Consider the following 21,629-nt stretch of genomic DNA (forward strand, 5'->3'; position numbering starts at 1 on the left):
GTGTTTTTACGTTTGTTTTTTGTCCTATCGGTTTTCTCTAAATGTATTTAAATGTGGTTCAGACTATGTGGTGTGTACATTAACAGACCCTCACTGTCATGCAGCGAGGCGCGGTCAGGCTCAGGCATGAAGAGACCCTCCTCCACCTCCAGCTGACGCCCAGGACACCCAGACGCCTCCATCACTCCACCCTGCAACTCTCCACCTGTGAAAGCATCTGCCATTAGCCCAAAGACAGACAGCAAGTCCTGGGTAGACTTTCTAACAAACGTTTCTAAGCTAATTCAGACTGAAAAAAGGACGTTTCCTAACAAAATAGCACGGGCAAAAGTCTTTCACCTTTGCAGACAGAACCCAAAAAACATTAAAAGTACTGATTCTTTGTCACCAAATAACACAGCATTTTATAAAAGCGCTTTTGTTTTTATTGGAAAGACGACAGTGAGGAATGGCCGAGGAAACAGAGGAGAGGGATCTGTGACAGAATAGTAAATGGGTCCATTTCAAAGCTCATATATTCTGGCGGAAACATTGTTTTGTTTTGCTTCACTGGCCTTCTTCCCTTTGAGGCTAAATTGTCTTTCTGCATCTGGAAAAATGCTTTACTTACAGCCAACATCATATGGAACCCATCTTATTTGAAGCCGTATAATCTTTATCTTATTCCTTGTGGTTTTGAAACCTGAAGTGGTCATCTCTCGGTCACCGTATCATCTTAGAAATAGCTTTGAATATCTTTAAAGGTTAAAAGTGAGAACTCATACCTGCAGATCTCCATGCAAACGACTTCTCGGACGAGCTTCAGGAGGAGAGAAGAGGAGGAAGCAGTGACGCAAATCAAATCAGAGTCATGGCCGAACACTTTACATTCAATCAGTCTAGGAGGAGGGTAAAAAAAGGTTTCAAATGTAAAAAGGAATTCTGTCTATCGAAGGAATCTCTTGCCTCGAAAACATTTCAATGTGAAATGAATATGAAGACTGTCTGTATTGTGTCGAATTCAATTCACCCTTCAAATTGATATCAAAATGAAAGTGAGTTGACCCCATGGGGATCGGACATGTTAGATATCAATAACCTCACATGCATTTATATATGATATAACACCTGCAGCTGAAAAACAATCATTTATGTTAAGTAATACAATTATATAAAAGAGTATGACCACAATCAAAGGTTATGTGACAATCTGGAACAATGGCAAACAATTTTGAATCTTACAAACGTATTTTTAAGGGTTAAAATTGAATAAAATAGTTCCTATGCACACTAGGTATTGTAGTTGTGTTTCAATGTGATGTGTACACAATGTGAGGGCTCAATAACTTAAAACATATGACATACAAATACTCCATTTTAATCCGAAATCATGTTTTTATTAACTGTATGATACTATGTGGTGTTAATTCAAACAACTTGGTGCTATATGCTTGAATAAATAAAATATTTCTGAGTGTATTTTATTCATATTTTGCTGGAAAATAACAGGCCTACATGATTTGTGATTCAATGCACGACACGTGAGCTTCATGCTTACCTGCTGCTGTCTCCCGCTGGCGACTCAGCTCCCAGCATGCACCTCTCCAGCTGGCTGGCCACAATCTGCCGCTCCTCCTCCAGCTCTCGAGTCAGCCGCTCAAACTGAAGCTCCTGCAGGAAAACATTCACAACGGTGATTATTACCGGCCGACACTCACCATGACACGGCCATTTAAGCCTCCTTATAAGCCCTATTTGATGCCAGTTAGAATTAAACCTAAAACCCATTTTGTGTTTATCCTGAATGACATGGCGGGTTTTCTCACCGACGCTGAGAGACTGTTAAAGGGGGTTTAAGATGTAAAACCTGTGTCCGGGACCTTTTAATGGCCTTCAGTTCAGATAATGTAATTACACACATTTGAAGAATTCGAGGATTGAGCAGAAAAATGAAAAAAATATATATATAAATGTCAACGGCTCCTTTTTTTATTGTGACCAACAGAAAGACTTCTTACTAATAATGTAGCTTAGCATCAGATCATTAAAACGTGCTTTCTTGTTGAGTGGCCTTAGTTATTTACTGATGTGTATAATTTGCTATATCTCACACATAAAAGAGCACAGTGTTTCTCACAAGATGTTGCCTGGACATTTATATGATGCATTCATGTACACATGTTATATACACGTGTTCTTAATACTGAATACATGTTGCCCTCCAGCAAGACGACTCCCTGAGCATGAACGCATAAATTATCGTCATTCTGCACAATGCAATTCAGTTTAAGCTCAGTCCATTATGCTGCACACAAAAAACATGATGAAAAAAACAGAAACAATGGAAGTGCATTTTTTCAATTAGCAAAAAAACTCAAGTTGGAAACAATGGTACATTATCAGGGCATTATTATTGTGCAAGTTGGGTTTTATATAAAGGGAGATGATGGGAAAAGATACAATCATCTAAAAAAAAACTGACATTGTTGGTGCATATTACATGACATGACATTTGTTAGACGCTTTTATCCAAAGCGACTTACATACACTCAGTACAGTGAACAATCCCCACAGGAGACACAACGACATGCTGACTGCAGTGGGAATCAAACTTGCTATCCCCTGATTTGAAGTCCAGCACTCTACCCACTGAGCCACAGCCTCCCTTATAGGGTGAGCAGTAAATAATATGCAACCGTCAAAGTCATTTTTAAACATGTGCATGACCTTTAACGGCGGTTCAAATCAAATGCACGACACATTTGATCTTTTTGCCACCATTACAAATGCAATTTCTCCATGGGAGTTTAAGAATGAGCATTTGTACTGAAGGTTAAAGTGAATCAGATGTTGTTGCTTCCTTAAAAATCCAAATGTCCTGATGATTTAAGAATAAAAATATATAGTTTTAACTCGTATTATTAATTTGTACAGTGTCCAAAATCAATAAGGCACAGACACAATGTATTATCTGTGAGAATATGCATTAAATCCTTTTGGCAATAATCCCACCCAAACACCACCACACTAAAGTATGCCCTACTTATTCAAAGCCTGAGGAGCTGGTAGGGATCCCATGCCTTGCTCAAAGGTTTGCCAGTAGAGCAGATGTTTGTGGTGGGATAGCTGGTCGTTTTGGCAGTCCCCTCATTTCATTCTGTTACATAACTCCGAGGCTTCCCAGCTGCTTCATACATCTTCGAGGAATCACAGCTGGTGTCATCACGGAGACCGCGGGGGGGTTTCTCTGTGTGCGAACAACGTCTAAATATAAAAACACCACACAGCTTAGCTAGAAAACTTGTTTTGAAGAGATCGAGGGAAAGCTCTCGGAGAAAGTGAAAGGTCTGAAGAGATCGATGTGTTTGCGGTGGCACAGTAAACAGGGTTGTGTATCGACGGTAGTTTTAAGGTCACTTTCACACCTGTAGTCTCAGCGAAATAAATGAAAGCCTTGCATTTAACCACTAGAGGAGGAAGTGTTTGATCATTTCATTAAAGGTGGGGTAGGTAAGTTTCAGAAACCGGCTCGAGATACACTTTTTGTTATATTCCATGGAATGCTCTTAACATCCCGATAGCAATGAATATCTGAAGTGCTTTGACAAAAAAGCCATAAAAAAAATGTCATCTGTAGAAGCCGTAATACTGTAAAAAGTACAACCAATCGATGGCGATTGGATGGCCTCCCTGCCTGTCAGCCTTCCATCGGGGCACAAACTTGTGTGTGTTGGAGGAGGGGCTCTATAAGGAAGTGGCAGATTTTCAAATTCTAGCGATCTCGAGCCGGTTTCTCAAACTTACCTACCCCACCTTTAAGTAAAAGTGCCAATACCATAATGTGAAGACACTCAAGATCTTTACAAGTCATCAGATCGCCCTCGTATCAGATACATCCATTTGTATAGTATATTTTAAAAGTATCACTACTCATAATTTAATCTGATGTCCCCTGTGACGGATATATATTAACAAAGAACATTATTAGATTTTGTAAACTTGAGAAATAAATTGGATTTTATATGTAATTATGTAAAAACGTGATGTCAAAAGCCACAACTAACAATATACACTATATTCTGTCAACTTTAATTGGCCTTTGGTGCAATATTATTTGTTAAGAAAAGCTTGTAGTCAGAGTTTTTATAGTGCAATAAAAGTGCCTAAACAAACTACTAAAATGTATGAGACAGAACAACACACGTGAAAACTAGATTCTAACAAATAGAAACCAAAGGATCAGCAGCAGTAACAATAACAATAACAAGAGAGTAAAAGAGAAAAAAGGCATGTTTGTAGTACACATGTGTTTGTGTGGGTGGATATGTTTGTATGTGAAAGAGAAGAGAGCTAAAGTGGGAGACTGTATTAAGCAAAATATGGAATAAATCAATGATAATCAAATAAAAACGAATTCCATTGGGAAAATCTATCTGGGCGATGTCAGCGCAGATTATTTACGAATTCAATTACGATTACGTAGTATCTGTTGTGCATACGACAATTAAAGTCTTTGAGACTTGAATATATATTATATATATATATCCAGTGTGCCAATGACAAACTGTTTAGCAGTTTCTCAGCAATGTATAAGGGCAGTACCACAAGTTGCTGTGACGACAAATATGCAGTTTTTCAAACAAAATAATAATAAAATAATCGCTGCATCAACGAGTGCCAAGAGAAAACATCCAGGCAATATCAACCATGACAGGAAGAGCATCAACAGATGCACGGGACAGGCTGTTGGCATCATTGCCGGTGAAGTTATTGAACATCCCTCCTGAGTTATTTTGACGACAACATGTATAGATATATGTTGTCGGATGGAGTGCACTTCAACAAAGGGGCAAATTAAATGTGTGTGAGCAGCATTCGCAAAGCCCTGATGGAAAGCCTGCAGAAACCTCACACCTAATGTTCCTCCTCGTGCTCCTTGTTCCCACAAAAAGAAGAACTGAAGTGCTGGAAATATCTGTTTACATGTGTCAGTTCTAACTGAACAGATCATTCTGTTAAAACACGCAGTGGATTTTAATAACAACTCGGGGGGAAATAGTGAATACAATTATCTTCAGATAAGGCTCGCTGTCATATAATCGAATTCTGGTCATATATTCATTGTATTATAGCAAAACAATGTTCCTATGTTAAACCCAGGGTGTTTGGATGTTGTGTTACTGGGACACTGTGATTAACATTAAGCACTACAGAGATCAATCTGTTACGGCTGCAGTCGGGTGAAAGCCCTTCAATGATAATCCTTTAAAACTACAAAAGACACACGCGGCTGTTCATCTGTTTAGGTCTCTTGATCACATCTCTTTAGTATGTGGGTCAGCTCTGGCCTTGTGATGCACAGACTCCCTTTAGTCAGATGGTGAACAGAGATTTAGGTGATGCTCTCATCAGGTCGGTTAGTTGCGTGTCGTCCACTTTAGACCGTCTGCATGCTATCGAAGCCAGACGTGAACCGGCCTCATTTCGGTGTCAACAAACCTGACATCTGAGAGAACACCGTCATTCAGACATAAACATAGTTTTCCACCCAGATATGGACCGGGGACTGTCTATAAATGATTACTTCAGCTCGTGAAACTCTAATGATCCCCTTAAGGAGATCGGGTACACACAGCACGTTTTGCTGTGTTAATAAGTGTTGATCTTTCTGCAGCAATTATTCCGAGTTAATTGCAAAGACTTTGGTCCGCTTAGAGGGCTGATATGCCTCTGAGGCGACTGCTCCAGAAATATAGCAAAAATGGTAATTTACTTTTAGTTTGAGTCCAGACTAACAAGCCAATTAAGGGATGTTTCCCGCTAAATGTTAAGGGGGTTTTCACTTCTTTAAGTAGAGACATTTTCAATATGGTTATGGTTTTTTGTTTTGGGCGAGTTTCTAGCTTCAGGTTGCTTCAATATGGGTCATGAAATACCTAAAGATATATATACCTATGTATATATATAAAACATTAAGCTGTAGATCTGTTAATATGACAAAACTACTTAAGAAATCACTGATCTTTTCATAGAAGTCGTACACATTTAACACAAGGAGCTAACACTGTTGTGAAGTTCAGGCTAATTCATTAAGAAACTGAAACACTAACTAGTGAATAAGTGAGATAACCCTTAAGGTTTTTATTAAGAAAACTAAACTTGGTGGGATCAAATGGAAGAGGAGAGGTTTTAAGATGTATCTAGCGTGGAAGGATTACAACATGCAGGTCACCTTGAATGATTGACACATTCAGTCCTTTAAGGGACACAACAGTGTGCCATTAAATCCCAACGTGCTGCATGCTGTCACAGCGTCCCAGCTGACTGCGTCTCCTTACATCACTTCAGAGCAGCACAGAGACAGGACGGGGACACACAGCCCTCCTTTGTCCCCCCCCTGGGACAAACAGAGCCACATTGCGCCAGTCACCTCGTGATGGCTGGGAACAGGCCCGAGTCCTGCGTACCAGCTGGGGGGCTACCGCACCACTCTCCGCAGCACAGAGTGTTCCTCTTATCGAGTGACACTAACCTACACGGCCGAGTTCGGCCGCTGCGACACAATGCTGCTCCTGCTTTAAAGCGCCATCTTAAACAGAGCATTCACGCTTTAAGACGTCTCTGAAACGGCAGCTTAAGGCCTACTTTTCTGCACGGGACGTATTTTAAGTATGACGCCATGATGGCACAGACATAGAAGGAAACTTTGCAGCCACAACATCGAGAAACCATAAGAGGAAATGTAGAGATACTACAGCCTCGAAAACACCTGACCCACTTCAGTTTTGCCTTTTCTCGTTCTCTCTCCGCCTACACATGTAACCCACAGATGGATCCAAACACGTTCTGTCTCTTTATACCCTCAAACGCCCACCTTTAAAAGCAACACGTTCTGGGAGGCAGTGGAAGCCAGCCACTGAGGAGATGAGACAAATTGGGTTGACTCGGAGAGTAAATAACTCCAGTAAACATGACAGATTGATGCGATCGGAAACGGTATCTGACGCTGGATATCCATATTTGATTTCCACAAGAGGAGCTTCCTGTTGCAGCACCGTGGCTCTGCTGCAGACCGCTGCCATGACACGCTGCCTTGAGCATCCCTGATGTTGAGTCCAAACGGCAGGCTGCACCACCAGGCCATCAAGCTCTTTCCTCACCCCAGAATGTGACGGGGAGCATGTCTTTAATCCAGGGAGATGTCAAACAGCAACAGTTTGCTGTCTGACACCATATGAGGCAAACGGAAAGCAGTTCTCACACGGCTCCATCAATCGTATCGGGATACAATCAATTCACTTGAACAACATACGTTCTGTTTCTGGCCCTAATCGTCAAAATCAATCCCATCGTTGCAGAGAGCTGACGTGGCCCAGTTGTTGTTTTTGTATTGAGCTTTCCCCCCCCCCCCCCTTCTTCTCTGTCCTGGGAGCGCTTTGCTGAGCAGGCATGTTTTTTTTCAGCAGCACCATGCGTCACATTTATACAGCAAAAAACCTGCGCTAACACCTGGGAGCTACACAAGCAACGTCTGCTGCTGGGAGACAGACATCCTCAGATGAACAGCTGATAGCAACTGATTCCCCAGATGAACATCATGCAGGATCAACACGGACCCAGCATCGTAATGTTTATGACCGCCATGCTGTGCAGCCAAGCTTTGTTCAAACTCCCATATCTTTATTTTCAATTGTCATGTCCATTAAGCGAAACCACTCAAATGTTCTGAACTGAATTATAGAGAAACCTTAAAAGGAAGAATCAAAAATAGCTTTATTGTTTTGGTGCTTTGAGGCGCTTCTCTCTGATTCTTCTAAACATGTGTCTGATTATGCTCAAAAGAATATTGAAGTCCTTTGCTGCTGTCAATTAGAAGTCATGCATTAAATATGATGTATATTATAAAGACTGAAAACAGGGAGACACGCTTGGTCCAAAGAAAAATAAATCAGAGCCCCTCTCACTAAGTATCACTTTCATTTCCAGGGGTGTCAAACTCAATTTCATCGCGGGCCACATTAGCATTATGGTTGCACTCAAAGGGCCGGTGGTAATTATATAAATATATAAATATATCATATATAAAATAATGTATTATATGACATTATTGACTCTGAATTGGATTATTATCGGATAGGATAATAACTTAGTAATTAACTACGTCTGAAAGCAGAAGTCCAGTTTCTTCATTGCGCAAGTCACAAAACAAGATGCATTGTGGGACATGTAGTTTATGGGCAACCTGCTTTTGTAAAGTGGCATGTAACCATATAATAAACATTATATTCTTGGCAAGCTCTTGCGGGGCCACATCAAATGAAGTCGCGGGCCATATTCGGCCCCCGGGCCTTGAGTTTGACACCCCTGATCTAAACGGTTTGAAAAATGACATGTAAAAAGCCACCACACAAGTATGCCTACATGACCTTGGAGGTCAAATGTCAACGCAAACAAGCCCAAACGTTACATTGTGGCAGCTCTGTGAACTGCTCTGATCTGATATCAGACGTTTCAGAGCTGATTTCACACGGGATGCAAAAAGCCGCTACGGCCAGCTCATCTTTCATGTTGGCAGCAAGCTGTTGTCTCAACATCTCATCAATCTCACAGTGTTTGCTCAAGAAGCGACAAAATCATCTGTTCCGCCGACTCTGTGTCGGTTTTAGGTTTCCAAGTCTGTGGCATTTCTCTCTGCTCGCCACGTCCATCACTCTGCCACTTCCAACGGGCTAAATGAGAGCACCGTGGAGAAGCATCAGGCCCCGGACACAATGCAAGGCAGTAGCTAAGCTCCGTTTAGCATGTGTAATGTGACATTCTGTGGAGGGACTGCAGGCGGTGGATTTGCCGCTCGAACAGCGCCGTCGTCTGCATTTTAACACGGAGCAAGGTAAAGCAACTTGATTATCCCCCTCGCAGCCTGTTCAACAGTCTGACACGCTGCAGGATCAAATGCTTACCGTCTGGCAACTTGCCGTTTTAGGATTGCAATCATGCTGAGGGTTCGATGTTAGTCATCATACGGATGTCCTGTTATCAACACCTGATTAGGGAAATCAGCCCTTTTCTCTCAGGGTTATTACTGACAGCGCTGCGCCTTCTTATAATAAAGGAATCAGAAGCACTTCATGCATCTCCGTGCAGGGGGACGGTGCAGAACTCATGGATTGTCAGAAGCTGTTGAAGCATTCAATGCAATCGAGGGGTGGCCAAGCAGCTTCTTGTGTGTTCGGCGATAATCAAGGACACCAAAAAAGCCTTTACTTGACATCAGAAGAGATTGAAAGTCAGTAGACATTATAAGCCTTTTAAATAGCAATCTAGTTTCAAACCGAGGGACGAGCACAGGCGTGATTAAAAGCAGGAGAATAGACAGACTGATGTTGAGGGGATAGAAAGCAGCGTAGAGATAACAGCGGGAAGGAAAGACAGATGGACGGTGCGTGCACACCACAGCTGCAACTGTCTGCCACATTCGAAAACAAAAAGTTGGCGGAAGAAAAAGAACTAGATCCCTGACTGTCAGCCCATATCTACAGTCCACGCTAAAGATATACCAGGGAGACGCTAATTAAATGTTACATCATGTAAGCACAGATAAGTGAGATCCTGACGTTTCTCTATTCAGGGAGAAGTGAAGAAAAACACTTTAATTACACCGCTGTCAGTTTGTGGGCCTTTTCTCACAGGATGAATATTACCTGCAACGTGTTATACCTAAAGAAGATATGTTCATTCTTAATTCAATGCAAGTCTGCCATGCCCCTCGTCTTTCAAATCCAACATGCACTGCAAAGGACATGACACGGATCAGCGTTTTGGCAATGTGTGTCCCATTTCCCGATTGGGACAACATGGAAATTCAGGAGGATCATCGTCGCATACAAATCCATTGCAGTCTCATCTGGAGATCATCCTCAGGATTTGCACAGTACATTTGAGGGAATCACATACTTAATTCATCCTGTGACTGTACCACAGTCATGGTGTCATGGTGGCATTGATGTACTACTGGAAAAGAGAGCACTGGGAACAGATCCATGGACCACAGCCTCTGTCTGAAGTGACACTTAACATTTCTTGTTGGAAATCAACCAAATAACAACAAAGAGGCGCAAAACGAATACATCGAGATACGGAAGAGATGCAGAATATCTACAAAGAGATGCCAAATGTCTACAACGTGATCAAGCCAAGACAAAGACATGCAAAATGACAACAACACTATTGCTTCTAAAGTCTCTGGTCTGGGGGTCTTGTTCTTCTTTTTAAGGATGTGGGGCCTCTTGGTTGTCTTACCCCAGGGCCCCATCGTCTCAGATCGGCCATTAACCTACACTCATTCAGATACAACAAGAAGCTAATTGTTCATCTTATGCGTTCAGTTGAACTGAGTCAATTATGTGAATATTTAGATTATTTTAGGTGTTTTCTTAAAGACATTTTCCTAAAGTTACATGGGTAACATTTGGACTAACTAACATGTGTCTATCCTTAGAAGAAGTAAGGAAGGTCAGTGTGGCTGCAGCCTCCAAAGTGAATAAGTTGTTGGATAAATGACCAAGATGTGAGAATCATCTCATGCCTCCTACCTGCTCTTTGACGGAAGCCAGGAGGGTGGTGGTGGTGGTGCTGGCGTTCGGCCCCTCTCTGCCCACCATGGGCCCTTCCCCCTCTGCGTCCCCCTCCTCCATCTCCCCCCCTCGGTGCTGTATTCCAGGCTGCTGAGGCTCCTCTCTGACGCTCCAGAAGGACGACAAGGCGGTTAGTATGTGGACGTGAAGGAGACAACAGAAAATCACTGTCCGGGCTCCGGGGGTCTCTTACGGTGTCAAAGGGACTGTATGGGTTTAAATAATCCTGCAGGGATTCTTCTGACCTGCAGCTACTGTGTATTAAACCTCTGTATAACTCTGCGGGGACCTTATGCTATCACTAACATGTTTACAATACCCAAATGAGGAGTTGGAGTGGTTGTAGCTTTGCATGCACCTTTCTCTGGGGATTTATAATAATAATAATGCTTCTCCTTTATCTGTATTTTTAATCTTCTTTTGCATTATGAGGCTATCCAGGGATTTAACCCACACTGACACATGTTAGGGTATATTTCACCGCAAAGCAATAGTTTTATGATGTAAGTTGTATCCCAGTGTCAATACATGCATTTGTGTATCGCATGCATACATCCACATATTTGTATATTAGAACAATAAGCAGTATTTAATTTAACATTATGTATATCCTGGCTATTTTATTATATGCACTATTGTATCATTTGCACTATTTAATTAACGTCTTAAGTATATTGTACACTGTTGGAAGAGCCTGGTTTTTAAGATGTTCATTTCCAACCAGATATTGTGCACAAGACAATAAAGCCTTTGGACCTTGAACAGGTAATGCATTGCATGTGCAGGTGTGCATGCACGCTGCACAGAAAGCATTTAACAGCATGTCACGTTCAAGGTTTTTTTTTCTCCCCCAATGCCATACTGGAGCTCGAGCTATCCGCGAGGAGGCTTCATCATATGCTGCGCGCAGCCTGTCGCCTGTCTGTCAAACGCGCACATCAATCACTCAACCAAGGACGAGGTCACAGCGACTCCCCGGACAGGACACCGGGGAGAGGGGCTGCACTGTGTCCCCTCCTCTGTGTCCCCACCTGGGTGAGAAAAAGCTGCGCTGCCTGCGAAGTGGCTGCGGCTCCGTGCGACTCACCGGCCAGATGTTGCTGTTAAAAGCAGGCCACAGCTGGCTCGATCCGTGCTGTTACGCATCCATCCTCCCGCAGGCGGCTGTGACAGCTACATTCCCCACGCACTGACGGAGAAACAAAACAAACACTCCCCGTGCACGTCCTCGCGCTCCTCTTTTGTCTTTTCTTTCGTTTATCCGGTGTTTGGTTTCAATGCGCCCATCTATCCCTGGCGTTGGAGTGTCACACAGCCACCCGCCCACCAGCCGCTGTTACCAATCAGCGGCGTGACGTCACCATGCGGTTACCGATCGGTTTCCGATACGCGGATCGATGAGGAGCGGATGCGGCGCGTTTGTGTCGCGGCGGTGTGAGGTGCGATGCGGCTCAGTGAAAACAGCGCGGCAGAAGGAGGGATGCAGCCTGCAGCGATACTGAGCGTGCGTGTGCGTGCGTGTTTTCCCCTCTACACACACACACATAGGCTTGACTGGTCCTAATGGGACTCCCAAAGCATAATTAAATAGTTAAAGTTCATGAAGTACTTCAGTATAAATTATGCAAGTCCATCTTCAACACTTAAAAAAACGTTACTCACCCCATTGACACATATTCATGTTTGTTTTGTATTTGCAAAATGAAAAGCAATATACATTGGGATTTAAAAATAGGAAAATCTATCGTGTCTCTATTCCAAAAAAACCTGAATTGGATTAATTGCACATAGATAAAGATATTAAACAAATTGGGGGAAATTGCCCTTAAAGGTCTCCTGCTAAATTCACTTGTTGATGTCTCTTATACTTAAAGGCGACCTATCATGCAAAATGCACTTTTGTGTGTCTTTTATACATGAATATGTGTCCCCGGTGTTCCAGGGAACTCACCAAGTGTCATAAAACACAACCCTCTCTCTTTTCCTCCATACCCAAATCTCTAAAAAAAAAGGGGCTGCAACAAATCTGATACAGACTGATCCAGATTTGAACACTGTCCTGACGTCAGTGCTACGGCTATTGGTCAATTCTCCACCCATCAGGGGAATGAGAGGTTGGGCCACGGCCAGCCATTGCTGCTCGAAAGCGCTGGAGACGCTGTAGTACATATGCCAGGCCTATAAGTGGCGCTGTAGTCTGCCACAAAAGCAGCGAAGAAGACTTCCCTTGCATGGTTGCCATGGTTGCCCTTCTGTTTATTCTCCGCTGTGGCTCTTTTTCTCCCTCCCCGAGGCAAGCTTTTGCGCCTCCTGCTTTAAAACAAATGAATAATGACTCTATATCCTCCTGGGACCCAGCCCATTGAAAATGTCCACTGTAGTGGACATTTTGTTAACATGCATCTCCTTTTACTCTTTTGAGCTACTCTATCAATCCCTGATGTGCTGCACAGAGGACATCCTGGTCTTTCCAGTGATATGTCATTGGTTAAAATTGCATGCTGGGAAGTTTCTCTTTCTTTTCATCCAAAATGGCTGACATACGAAAAACAAAATTGTATAGAAGTAGGAGGAGAAGTCAAATATTGTTGAATAATTGTCATTTTTACCATGAAAATCATATATATTGTTGTTTGTTAACATGTGAGGAACTATATAATTAGTTCTGAAAGCAATTAAATAATTAAAGTTTTCAAATAACAGCCCATTTATAAATGTCCATTCTAGTGGACGTCAGGACCATCTTCATGGACTTTATGACTCAATATTGTTACAGGAGACGGAACTGAAGCAGACATTTTCTGTACCAGATAGTTCAGGGAGATTCAGATGTTGAGCTCTCAGATGATGAGGCTTTCACACCTGGGATAGAAGAGGGTCAAGAAGAAGGGGGGGAAAGATGCAGGATGCTCCATGAGCGCACAGATAGATACATGGAGACAGATAGGGACGAGCTGGAAAGACATGGCCCTCTGTGGGCCAAGAGTAGCACGTATGTCTTATTGTTGTTTTTATTTTAAGTGGAGCCATGAAAAATGAGAATTGCCTCAGGGATGTCAAGTTTGTTTCTATGAGCAGGTCAAATGGAGATCACATCCATACAACTAGTCAAGATGACCTACAGCCCGTGCTGACTGGAGTCAATGAGGTACTTTCCCACTACATTGACTACAAAGTCTTTGAAGATCTGGAAAGATTCACCAAAAAACAAGCTAGTTTTGTATTGACCAAATAAACAGCAATGTTCAGATCAATTACTTATTCATGTTTTAAATAAAGGTGAATGTATTATTGTATAATATCACTCTATAACCATAATACGTTACATAGTCCATCTGTTAATTTTGGCTGTCTTTTCAAACTAATATGGTCCCGACGTCCTCTACAGTGGACATACTGTAACATTTTAAAATAAAATAAAATAAAAAAAGTCTAAATTGCAAGATGTTTTTTTAACCCTAAATAGGTAGGAAATCACAAAAAAAAGGAAATTGGAAGACACCTTTTTTCCTCGGGTCCCAGGAGGATAAAATCATATTTTCCCCATAATGACCGCGTTGCTGCACATTATCCCGCTTATTACATGGCCACATTCTCAACAAAGTAACAACATGACTCCCAATATTAATTGAAATGCTTTTATGGATTTAAAAAATGATTTTATTGATTTAAAAAATAGTTGTATGTATTGACTTAAATTGACATGCATCCGCTAAGAAAAATAGTCCGTTGTTACTGTTTGAACTAACGTAGCAACGGCAGGAACTGCTTCGATAGTGTTTTTGAGGAGCTTTTTGATTACAGATTTGAAAACATCGTTGCTTGCTTTAAAAGTAGCACAATTCATTATGTCAAACCTTGGAAAGTATCTAGATATCCCTGCCCTAATGCCAAAGTAACTGCCAACTCCCCTCTCCTGCAGGGGGGCGTGGTCAGTTGCAGCTCACAGAATCAGCCCCCTGCAAAAACAGGGCTGGAAAGAGCAAATAGAGCGAAATGAGGCATGGCTAAAATGCAGGATCTGTTTGGTATTTTGAAAAAAAAAAAATATTTATATACTTTAGAAAAGGTATGGCCCTACAATATATGTTTCAAATATAGCATGATAGGTGCACTTTAAAAATATGTGTCCCCGGTGTCAGGGAACTCACAACGTGTAAGAAAATAAAACCCTCTCTCCGTACCCAAATCTCTAAAAACAGGATAGGCTACAACGGCGCTGATCCAGATTTGCGTCCGATATGACGTAATATATGAAATGTGGGCTGGCTTTATGCCCACGGCTCTATCAGAAACAATGTGTGACGTGTTTTGGATGCAATATGTTTTTTGTTTATATTAGCATCGCTAACACTCAGAGCTAACCTGTACTGGAGAGAATATGTGTAAAAAAAACTCACCTTGTGGTAAACCCGAAAGAAAATAAGCATTTGAGCTCCATACTGTTTCAGATATTATCATTGAAGTGGCTTGGAACATGATATGGCGTTTAATCACAGCATTTAGCTCACAGAACTCAGTGTGCCTGGTGCTCAAAAGGGGGCGGGGCCAGAAGAGAATCAGCCATTCTCTAACAGGGCTGAAATAGAGGGATATGAGGGTTGTCTAAAATGCATTATCTGTTTGGTATTTAGAGCAAAACACATGTTTTTTATATATCTGATAACCATAATATATGCCTAAAATAGCATCATAGGAGATCTTTAAGGGAATACACTACACATGCTGTAACTTTAACACCTTATTTCCTTTTAACAATTGAGTGGAAGCGAAGAAAAAACCGGAAATGCTTGGAAAATCGCTTCTTTGCATCAATCAACTCAATGTGAAGCATGATATTTAAGTAACGTCAAGCTAGCGAGTACAACATATTTAAAGAAGGAAACCGCACACGAAGTACATGCACATGCCCATTTATTGAAATTATAATTGAGAGTCTGTGCAATCATCACGATAAGCGGGGTCTTACATGGATTTTCTCCTCACTACACACTTCTGTTTAAAAAGCTGCTTCACTCTCTTCTGGTACATTTGCATTTTAAAAGTAAACTAATACCACTTGCAGATACAATAGCAAGAGGACGACAACAAGTGAGAATACTGGAGGGAGGATGCTGCAGAGTTAAGCCACTAAAGTTTCCCACTATCGGTTTGTAAGCTGATATCCAACCAACTCACACGGGGAGAAGAGGAAGCAAAACATTATTTTAAACTGCATTATAATTAACATTCCATACAAATAAGCCTTTCCTGCAAAGCAAACAATATCCAAAACAAAATCCAGTGCATCGATTTTGGACACTTGACACTTTTTAATACCACATACAGATACATTATGCATCAATGCTTAAATATATATAGTGTTGAAATAAAAGTGACAACCCTTAACCGGACAGCTGCGTTGACCACTTCCTGTAAGAGTTTTGAAGCTAATCGTTTTAAAATGACTTTGTTACTGCTGCATCATTTCTGGGAGGAACTGTTACACCCAAATGAATCACTTTCCCTTTTCATTCATAAGAGCATTTTCTCAGCTCTACAATTGGTTGGATTAGGATTTTGCTGTCAGTTCAGTCGAGCTAAAAATGGAATGACTCAAGGCTGAACTGTCCATCAAATGTAACAGACATGTTTTGACTTTGTGAGATATCCTGATAGTCAGAATAATTCTAAAATACCCCACGAACAAGCGGAGGATAAAGAGGTACATTATTTCTACTGTCAGCTAGGGTTTGGGAGTAGTTTGGCCAACTGTGAGGGCACTCAAAGCATGAAGGGAAAAACAAAGATCTGGCTTCTACACCAGCAATAATAAAAACAAAAAAGGTGAAGAGTGCTGACTGTTTTTGCAGCTTTCAACTTAATTCAAGACCCTTTTAGTACCACAAAGTTAACAATTTAATCTCCATTTCGAGATCAAAGTGTTAAAAATAAACATTTGCCCAACCATGATCTAGACAGTGTTAGCTACAAATAAAATACACTTAAAATACATTTAGATCATGTTTCCGAGTTAAATGGAATGATTAAAAAAGGAAATGGCACATTCTTAATTCAGATGTTTTTTTATCTAAACGACCAGCAGCTGATACATTTTCAATGTTTCAAATGCAGAAATGTTGCCGCAGTAAACATGTCTCATCTGAGCCCAATAAACTCATCAGATGGACAAACATGGGACAGTGGGTTTGGTGTGAGGCTAACGCTAAGTTCTCCTACTGAAAAAAAACACTGCAAGAGCAGGGAAAAACTGCTTGGTTGGCATGTTCAGAACTCACGTTTAAACTGCCTTAATCTTCACAGGGAATTGCTTGTGCTGAAGGTGGCCGTTCCCCCTACATCTCAAAGAACTCCTCATCTGTTGATGCATGAGCTTGGGGTTTATTAGGCTGAACAGGAATGCAATAACATAACACTGAAGGGCATTAAAGCATAGAGGAGACCCAATCTAGTTCCTTCATTAGCTTCTGACGCACTTGGCATTATTACTGATTCACTTTCTGGTAAACAAGACGAGAACATTCATATTGCAGCAACAGAATGGATTCACCCTCTTCTGGTGACTTGTAAACATCTTTTAAGGTAATTTAGTGTTTCATTACTAGATGTTTTTCTTCTGAAAGGGCTTGAATTCTAATTATTGGACTAAAAGCAGCATAACAATGCAGCTTGCACAATCAAATAAGGCATTTTTCTTACATTTTAGGGAGTCAAAATGAACACATTAGTCCGGGGAGTGTTAAGAAGGGCAACCTTTTGCAAAGCAGAACGTAAGGAGTTATTATTGGCGCTTTTCTACCAAACAAGCAGGGCTGCTGCGACCATCAGTATGCACTTTGCAGGGGGGGGGGGGATCCTCTCCACCCCTGCAGCCGGACACACACAACCATCTGACTTCTCTTCACAGAGCCCTTCATCTAAACAAATAATATTCCACGTCACTGTAACCACATTTCATTAGCACAAACACTTTCAATTCACCAACTCGATCTTCATACAACCAGGGAGGGAAACTAACACCAGCCAAAAGCAGGTGGACTTAATCCGGCTGGGGAGATGAACTCCACTTTAAACTCAAACTGGCGAGTGAAGCAGCTGGGGGTTTTCACTCAGCCAGTGTTCGTTGAGTTAGTTTCCTGCCCTGTGCACAACCCGTCTTTCAAATCGAGCAACGACAACACAGAAATTTAAAAAAAAGAAAATACCGCGAGCACCGAAACACCTACTCAACAAAATCCGGGTGAATTTTTACAAATTAACGCAAATAAATAGAGGACCGTACCTTTTGCATAACCACGAGTACAAAACCTAACAGTCAGTGGATGTACAATTAATGAGTGAATCTGAGAGGGGCGGGGGGGGGGGTGATGTGTTCGTGGATCTGTGGAAACCAAGAACTAGTGTTAGGACGAGCCCCCTCTCCCTTCAGAGCACAACGTGCACTACTCCAGATCTTCCACGTCCTCCGTCATGGTGGTGCTGGTCTGTTCTGAAGTCACGCCTGGAAGGAAATATAATATAACATTAATATTTTTCACAACATTTAAGCTAAAACATGGCTGCAGAAGGAAATCATTGCGTACTTGATGCGTCGTCATCATCATTAGGAGCCTTCTTCTCAATGTAACCATGACTCAGCAGTTTGGTCATGCTGACAGGGGGAGTTTTCTTCTCGTAATTCCTGCAGACGACCACAAAATGAGTGACTTCCCTAATGATAAATCAATTGAATCTAGGTAATTGTGAAGTCTAAATATATGCACTAAGATTTTTTTATACTCACGTTTTCTTGTATTTGCTGGTCACGATCAGACCACCCAACTCATCGGCAACTCCATCGGGAGACATCTGTGGATTCAATAGTTTCCCAGATTAATGCTTGTTTTTTTTAATCACACTTACTTAAAAAACCTGAACGCAGCAGCCACTTTCGGATGAAGCAAATGATGAGTGGGAATATAATGTTAGATGCAATTTGTCATGCAATGGAAAAGGATTAAAGAAAGTGGAATGAAAAAAACAGACCCAACAGCAGCAGCCAACAAAATCATTGTTTATTCTCTCATTTCTCTCAAAACACTGAAATTAAAGAGAAACTATCCAAGAAGTAAATCTGACAGCTACTCTGTGAAACTACATTTCCCGTGTTACATTCTGACGAGGAAACCTCATTCAGTATCAACAGCTTTTACGACTTTCAAGAAATATGGAGGTTAGTAGTTTTCAGTTATACAAAAATAAGAACAAAATGTATAAATGATTACTGGTCCAATCAATGCATCACTCTCTACTTACCTGAAGCCTTTACACATTTCCCCACAAAGCTACCGCACCGGCAGAAAATGAAACCCAAATGAATTCAAACCCAAGAGCGATTGTGACGAAGGAGCAAAATGAAGTAAGGGAAAGGTGGTGGTAAAAATGTGAAATTTTAAATAAAAAGGATGAAGACACGGTATAAATGTTGGGGATGACTAGTTTGGTTTATTCACCTGCTCTTTATCAGGGGAAAAGCTATTGTCTTTTTCCCAATCGGAACCGTTATCAGTGCCAAACGGTGCAGCAAGAGGCTGCATGCCCGCCTTCATCTGGCTGTCGGGAGACGTTGCTTTGCTCCCGCTGTAAGCACAAAACCACGGTGACATACGATGTTACTGCTGGCCACTTAGCACATTATGGGAATGTTGGCTGTGGCCCGTACGCTTGGCTTTATGTGGCTTTTAGGAGGATCAAGGAGCATTTAGGAATGTTTGTTACCTTCACCAGTTTGATGATAACAGACTTGGAGAGGTTAATCAATACTCTAATTTACTGAAGGATTTTTCCTTTACTAAGTTTAATATTTGTTGAATAATTATTAAACACACATTGTTAATTGTTATGACACAAATCCATTGTTTCAACATGCACAGATGCCTCTCCACTTTGTTATAGTTAGCTTATTCCTGCCTAAACAGTGACTCACTTCTTTGACCCATTGCTCCCGAAGAAGTTGGATGGATTGTAGGCCTTCTTGGGTAGATCATTATTGTCATTCTCATGACTCAGCAGTCCTGCAGAGGGAGAAACCACGTTTAAATTAAATGCTGCCAGCGATTAGGAAATACGATCTCACCTTTAAAAGCACAATTTGATATTTCAATTGCAGTTAAATATCATCAGAGGGGTTTAACAATAACTCGTTTTGGTGGGTTTTGTATGCAAAAAAGGCAGAAAATGTTGTTTTCAGATATGGAGTTGTTGAACATCACATCAAAGCGAATATTTGTGGGTTTTGAAAACAAGGCCGAAAGACATCACCTTTAACTAACACATTTTAATTTGAAAGAAACATTTACCTTTGTGTCCACCCCCCTTTGCGAGTTTGGTATAGTCCGAGTCTGAAGCAAAGATCCCGACCCTCCGCCCGCTGTTCCTCTCCTGAGGGGAGGTTTCATCGGCAGTCTGGGACAGACCTGGGATCTGGGATGTTGGCCCAGTGGCACCCTCGACCACAACCGCAGTCTTAATTCCTGCAATGACATGAGAATTACATCTGTGGCTCCTATTATCAACACATTCATCAAAGCAAACATCCACAGCTCAAATGCACTGCATAATCTGGGAGCAGCTGCAATCTCACTCAGCTAAAGTCATTTTGAATTCAAGGGATAATGGATTTCAGATTTTAAAAAGTGTTGAAAAATAGGTTTAAACATTTTAATTAAATTGGAGATTGAACCAGAAAACGTTATGCAATTACCTCCAGGCTTGGTCCTCCGGTGGTTGGGTACAGCAGCACTCATTTTATCAGTAGACATCTGAAGATCTGATGACCTAACACATGACAGATGTAAGGCCACACCCCACTAATGAGCAAACATATGATATAAATTCAATCCTAAAAGAAGCGCTTTTAAAAATCTGAAAAAATACAAAACTCAAACCACCACTTGTAGCACCTAAAATGTCCTCTTTTAAAAAAAGATGTCTTACATTTCTTTCCCCACCCATCTTTCTCCACAATGGACAGAGAGGGGCCTTAAGCCATTAAAAGGAGCCGAGACGTCTGAGATTGTTTTATTACATAATAGATAGTATGTGTGCCGAAGAAACCAAAAGTCAACACTTTAATACAGAATAGCACATCGTGTTCAATAGGGATTGTAGCGTTAGCTGCTAGCATAGCCGTGTAAAATGATCGATTTATCTAATGGACTCTGGCCTTCTGCTCCCCATATGCATCTGAGCGGCCCATATGCGCCTTTTCATCCAGATAGTAGCAGTTAGGATGATGTACATAATATTGTTAATCTTATTCGTGAAGGTAAAACTATTACAGACACCATCGACATGCAAGGCATACAAAAATAGTACATTAAACATTTTTTTAAAGATTTGATAAAAAAAAGTGCATAGCGTTACATGCCAGCTAGCATAAAAATGTATGTTAACGCTACACACAATGTGTTGTCTATATATAAAAGCACACAATATATAGCGAGTTTCTAAAAGCATGTTTTTCTGCTGCATAGTTTTACTTAGCAATGTAGCTAACAAAGCCATGCTAATTTAGTTAGCCGCCTAGCTAGTTGCCGCAGTGGCTTTCCAGCACCAACCTCACTTTGAACTGCAACGATGCTAGCTTCTACGTATGCACATAACGATACTACTTGCAGATAATCAGACACATATCTTACATTATGCGTTGGTTTTCTTCCGTTGTTATTATTCAGCGGCTTCTTGCAATCAAATGCCGTTAGCTCCCTTGCAAAGACCTCACACACTTCCGGTGGCACCTGCTGCTGACTTCCTGCACGCTAAACAAAGATCGTGTATGTCCAACAAAATCTGACGTCATTTTGCAGACGATGGAGTTTTGCAAAGGGTGGAGTGTATATTCCAAAAGGGGAAGAGTGAGAGCTCTTTCTCATTTTCAGAGGTGTTTTTACACAAAGAGACGATCTTTGGGTGTTTAGAGGCAATATACATAAACAGACATAATATTAACGGTTAAACTGCAAACATAGTCAATTT

At 41.3% G+C, this 21,629-nt stretch overlaps 2 protein-coding genes across 3 annotated transcripts in view; both read right to left on the reverse strand.

The window, feature by feature from the left end:
• Positions 1-12,126, reverse strand: part of LOC117457591 (plakophilin-4-like) — a 43,803-nt gene extending 31,677 nt beyond the window's left edge. Inside the window, exons 1-5 of the mRNA XM_034097750.2 lie at positions 11,701-12,126; positions 10,572-10,716; positions 1,538-1,650; positions 765-799; positions 95-205 (exon numbers count right to left, since the gene is read on the reverse strand). Of these exons, the coding sequence (XP_033953641.2) occupies positions 95-205; positions 765-799; positions 1,538-1,650; positions 10,572-10,716; positions 11,701-11,759 (463 nt within the window). The 5' untranslated portion in view covers positions 11,760-12,126. The remainder of the gene's footprint in view (positions 1-94; positions 206-764; positions 800-1,537; positions 1,651-10,571; positions 10,717-11,700) is intronic.
• A 3,384-nt stretch (positions 12,127-15,510) lies between these two features.
• c2h7orf57 (chromosome 2 C7orf57 homolog) lies at positions 15,511-21,416 on the reverse strand. 2 transcript variants are annotated; one of them, XM_034097766.2, is made up of 8 exons: positions 21,293-21,416; positions 20,356-20,421; positions 19,952-20,125; positions 19,579-19,666; positions 19,106-19,232; positions 18,397-18,461; positions 18,197-18,294; positions 15,511-18,114 (listed from the first exon to the last, which is right to left on the reverse strand). In XM_034097766.2, the coding sequence occupies exons 2-8, from the start codon at positions 20,411-20,413 to the stop codon at positions 18,056-18,058; spliced, it is 669 nt and encodes a 222-aa protein (XP_033953657.1). In that variant the 5' UTR covers positions 20,414-20,421; positions 21,293-21,416; the 3' UTR covers positions 15,511-18,055. The 2 variants fall into 2 exon arrangements, with proteins under 2 accessions (XP_033953657.1, XP_033953649.1); XM_034097758.2 differs by having other exon boundaries at positions 20,356-20,429.
• Positions 21,417-21,629: the final 213 nt, after the last annotated feature.

This window comes from Pseudochaenichthys georgianus, chromosome 2 (assembly GCF_902827115.2).
Source record: "Pseudochaenichthys georgianus chromosome 2, fPseGeo1.2, whole genome shotgun sequence".
Classification (NCBI taxonomy): Eukaryota; Metazoa; Chordata; class Actinopteri; order Perciformes; family Channichthyidae; genus Pseudochaenichthys; species Pseudochaenichthys georgianus.

Bases quoted from the DNA above. Each gene is read 5' to 3' on its own strand.
- c2h7orf57 (XM_034097758.2), bottom strand. The intron at 19,233-19,578 runs GTGAGTCACTGT...TTGTGCTTACAG, and splicing joins GGGAGCAATGGGTCAAAGAA to CGGGAGCAAAGCAACGTCTC. The intron at 18,295-18,396 runs GTGAGTATAAAA...GGTCGTCTGCAG, and splicing joins ACCAGCAAATACAAGAAAAC to GAATTACGAGAAGAAAACTC.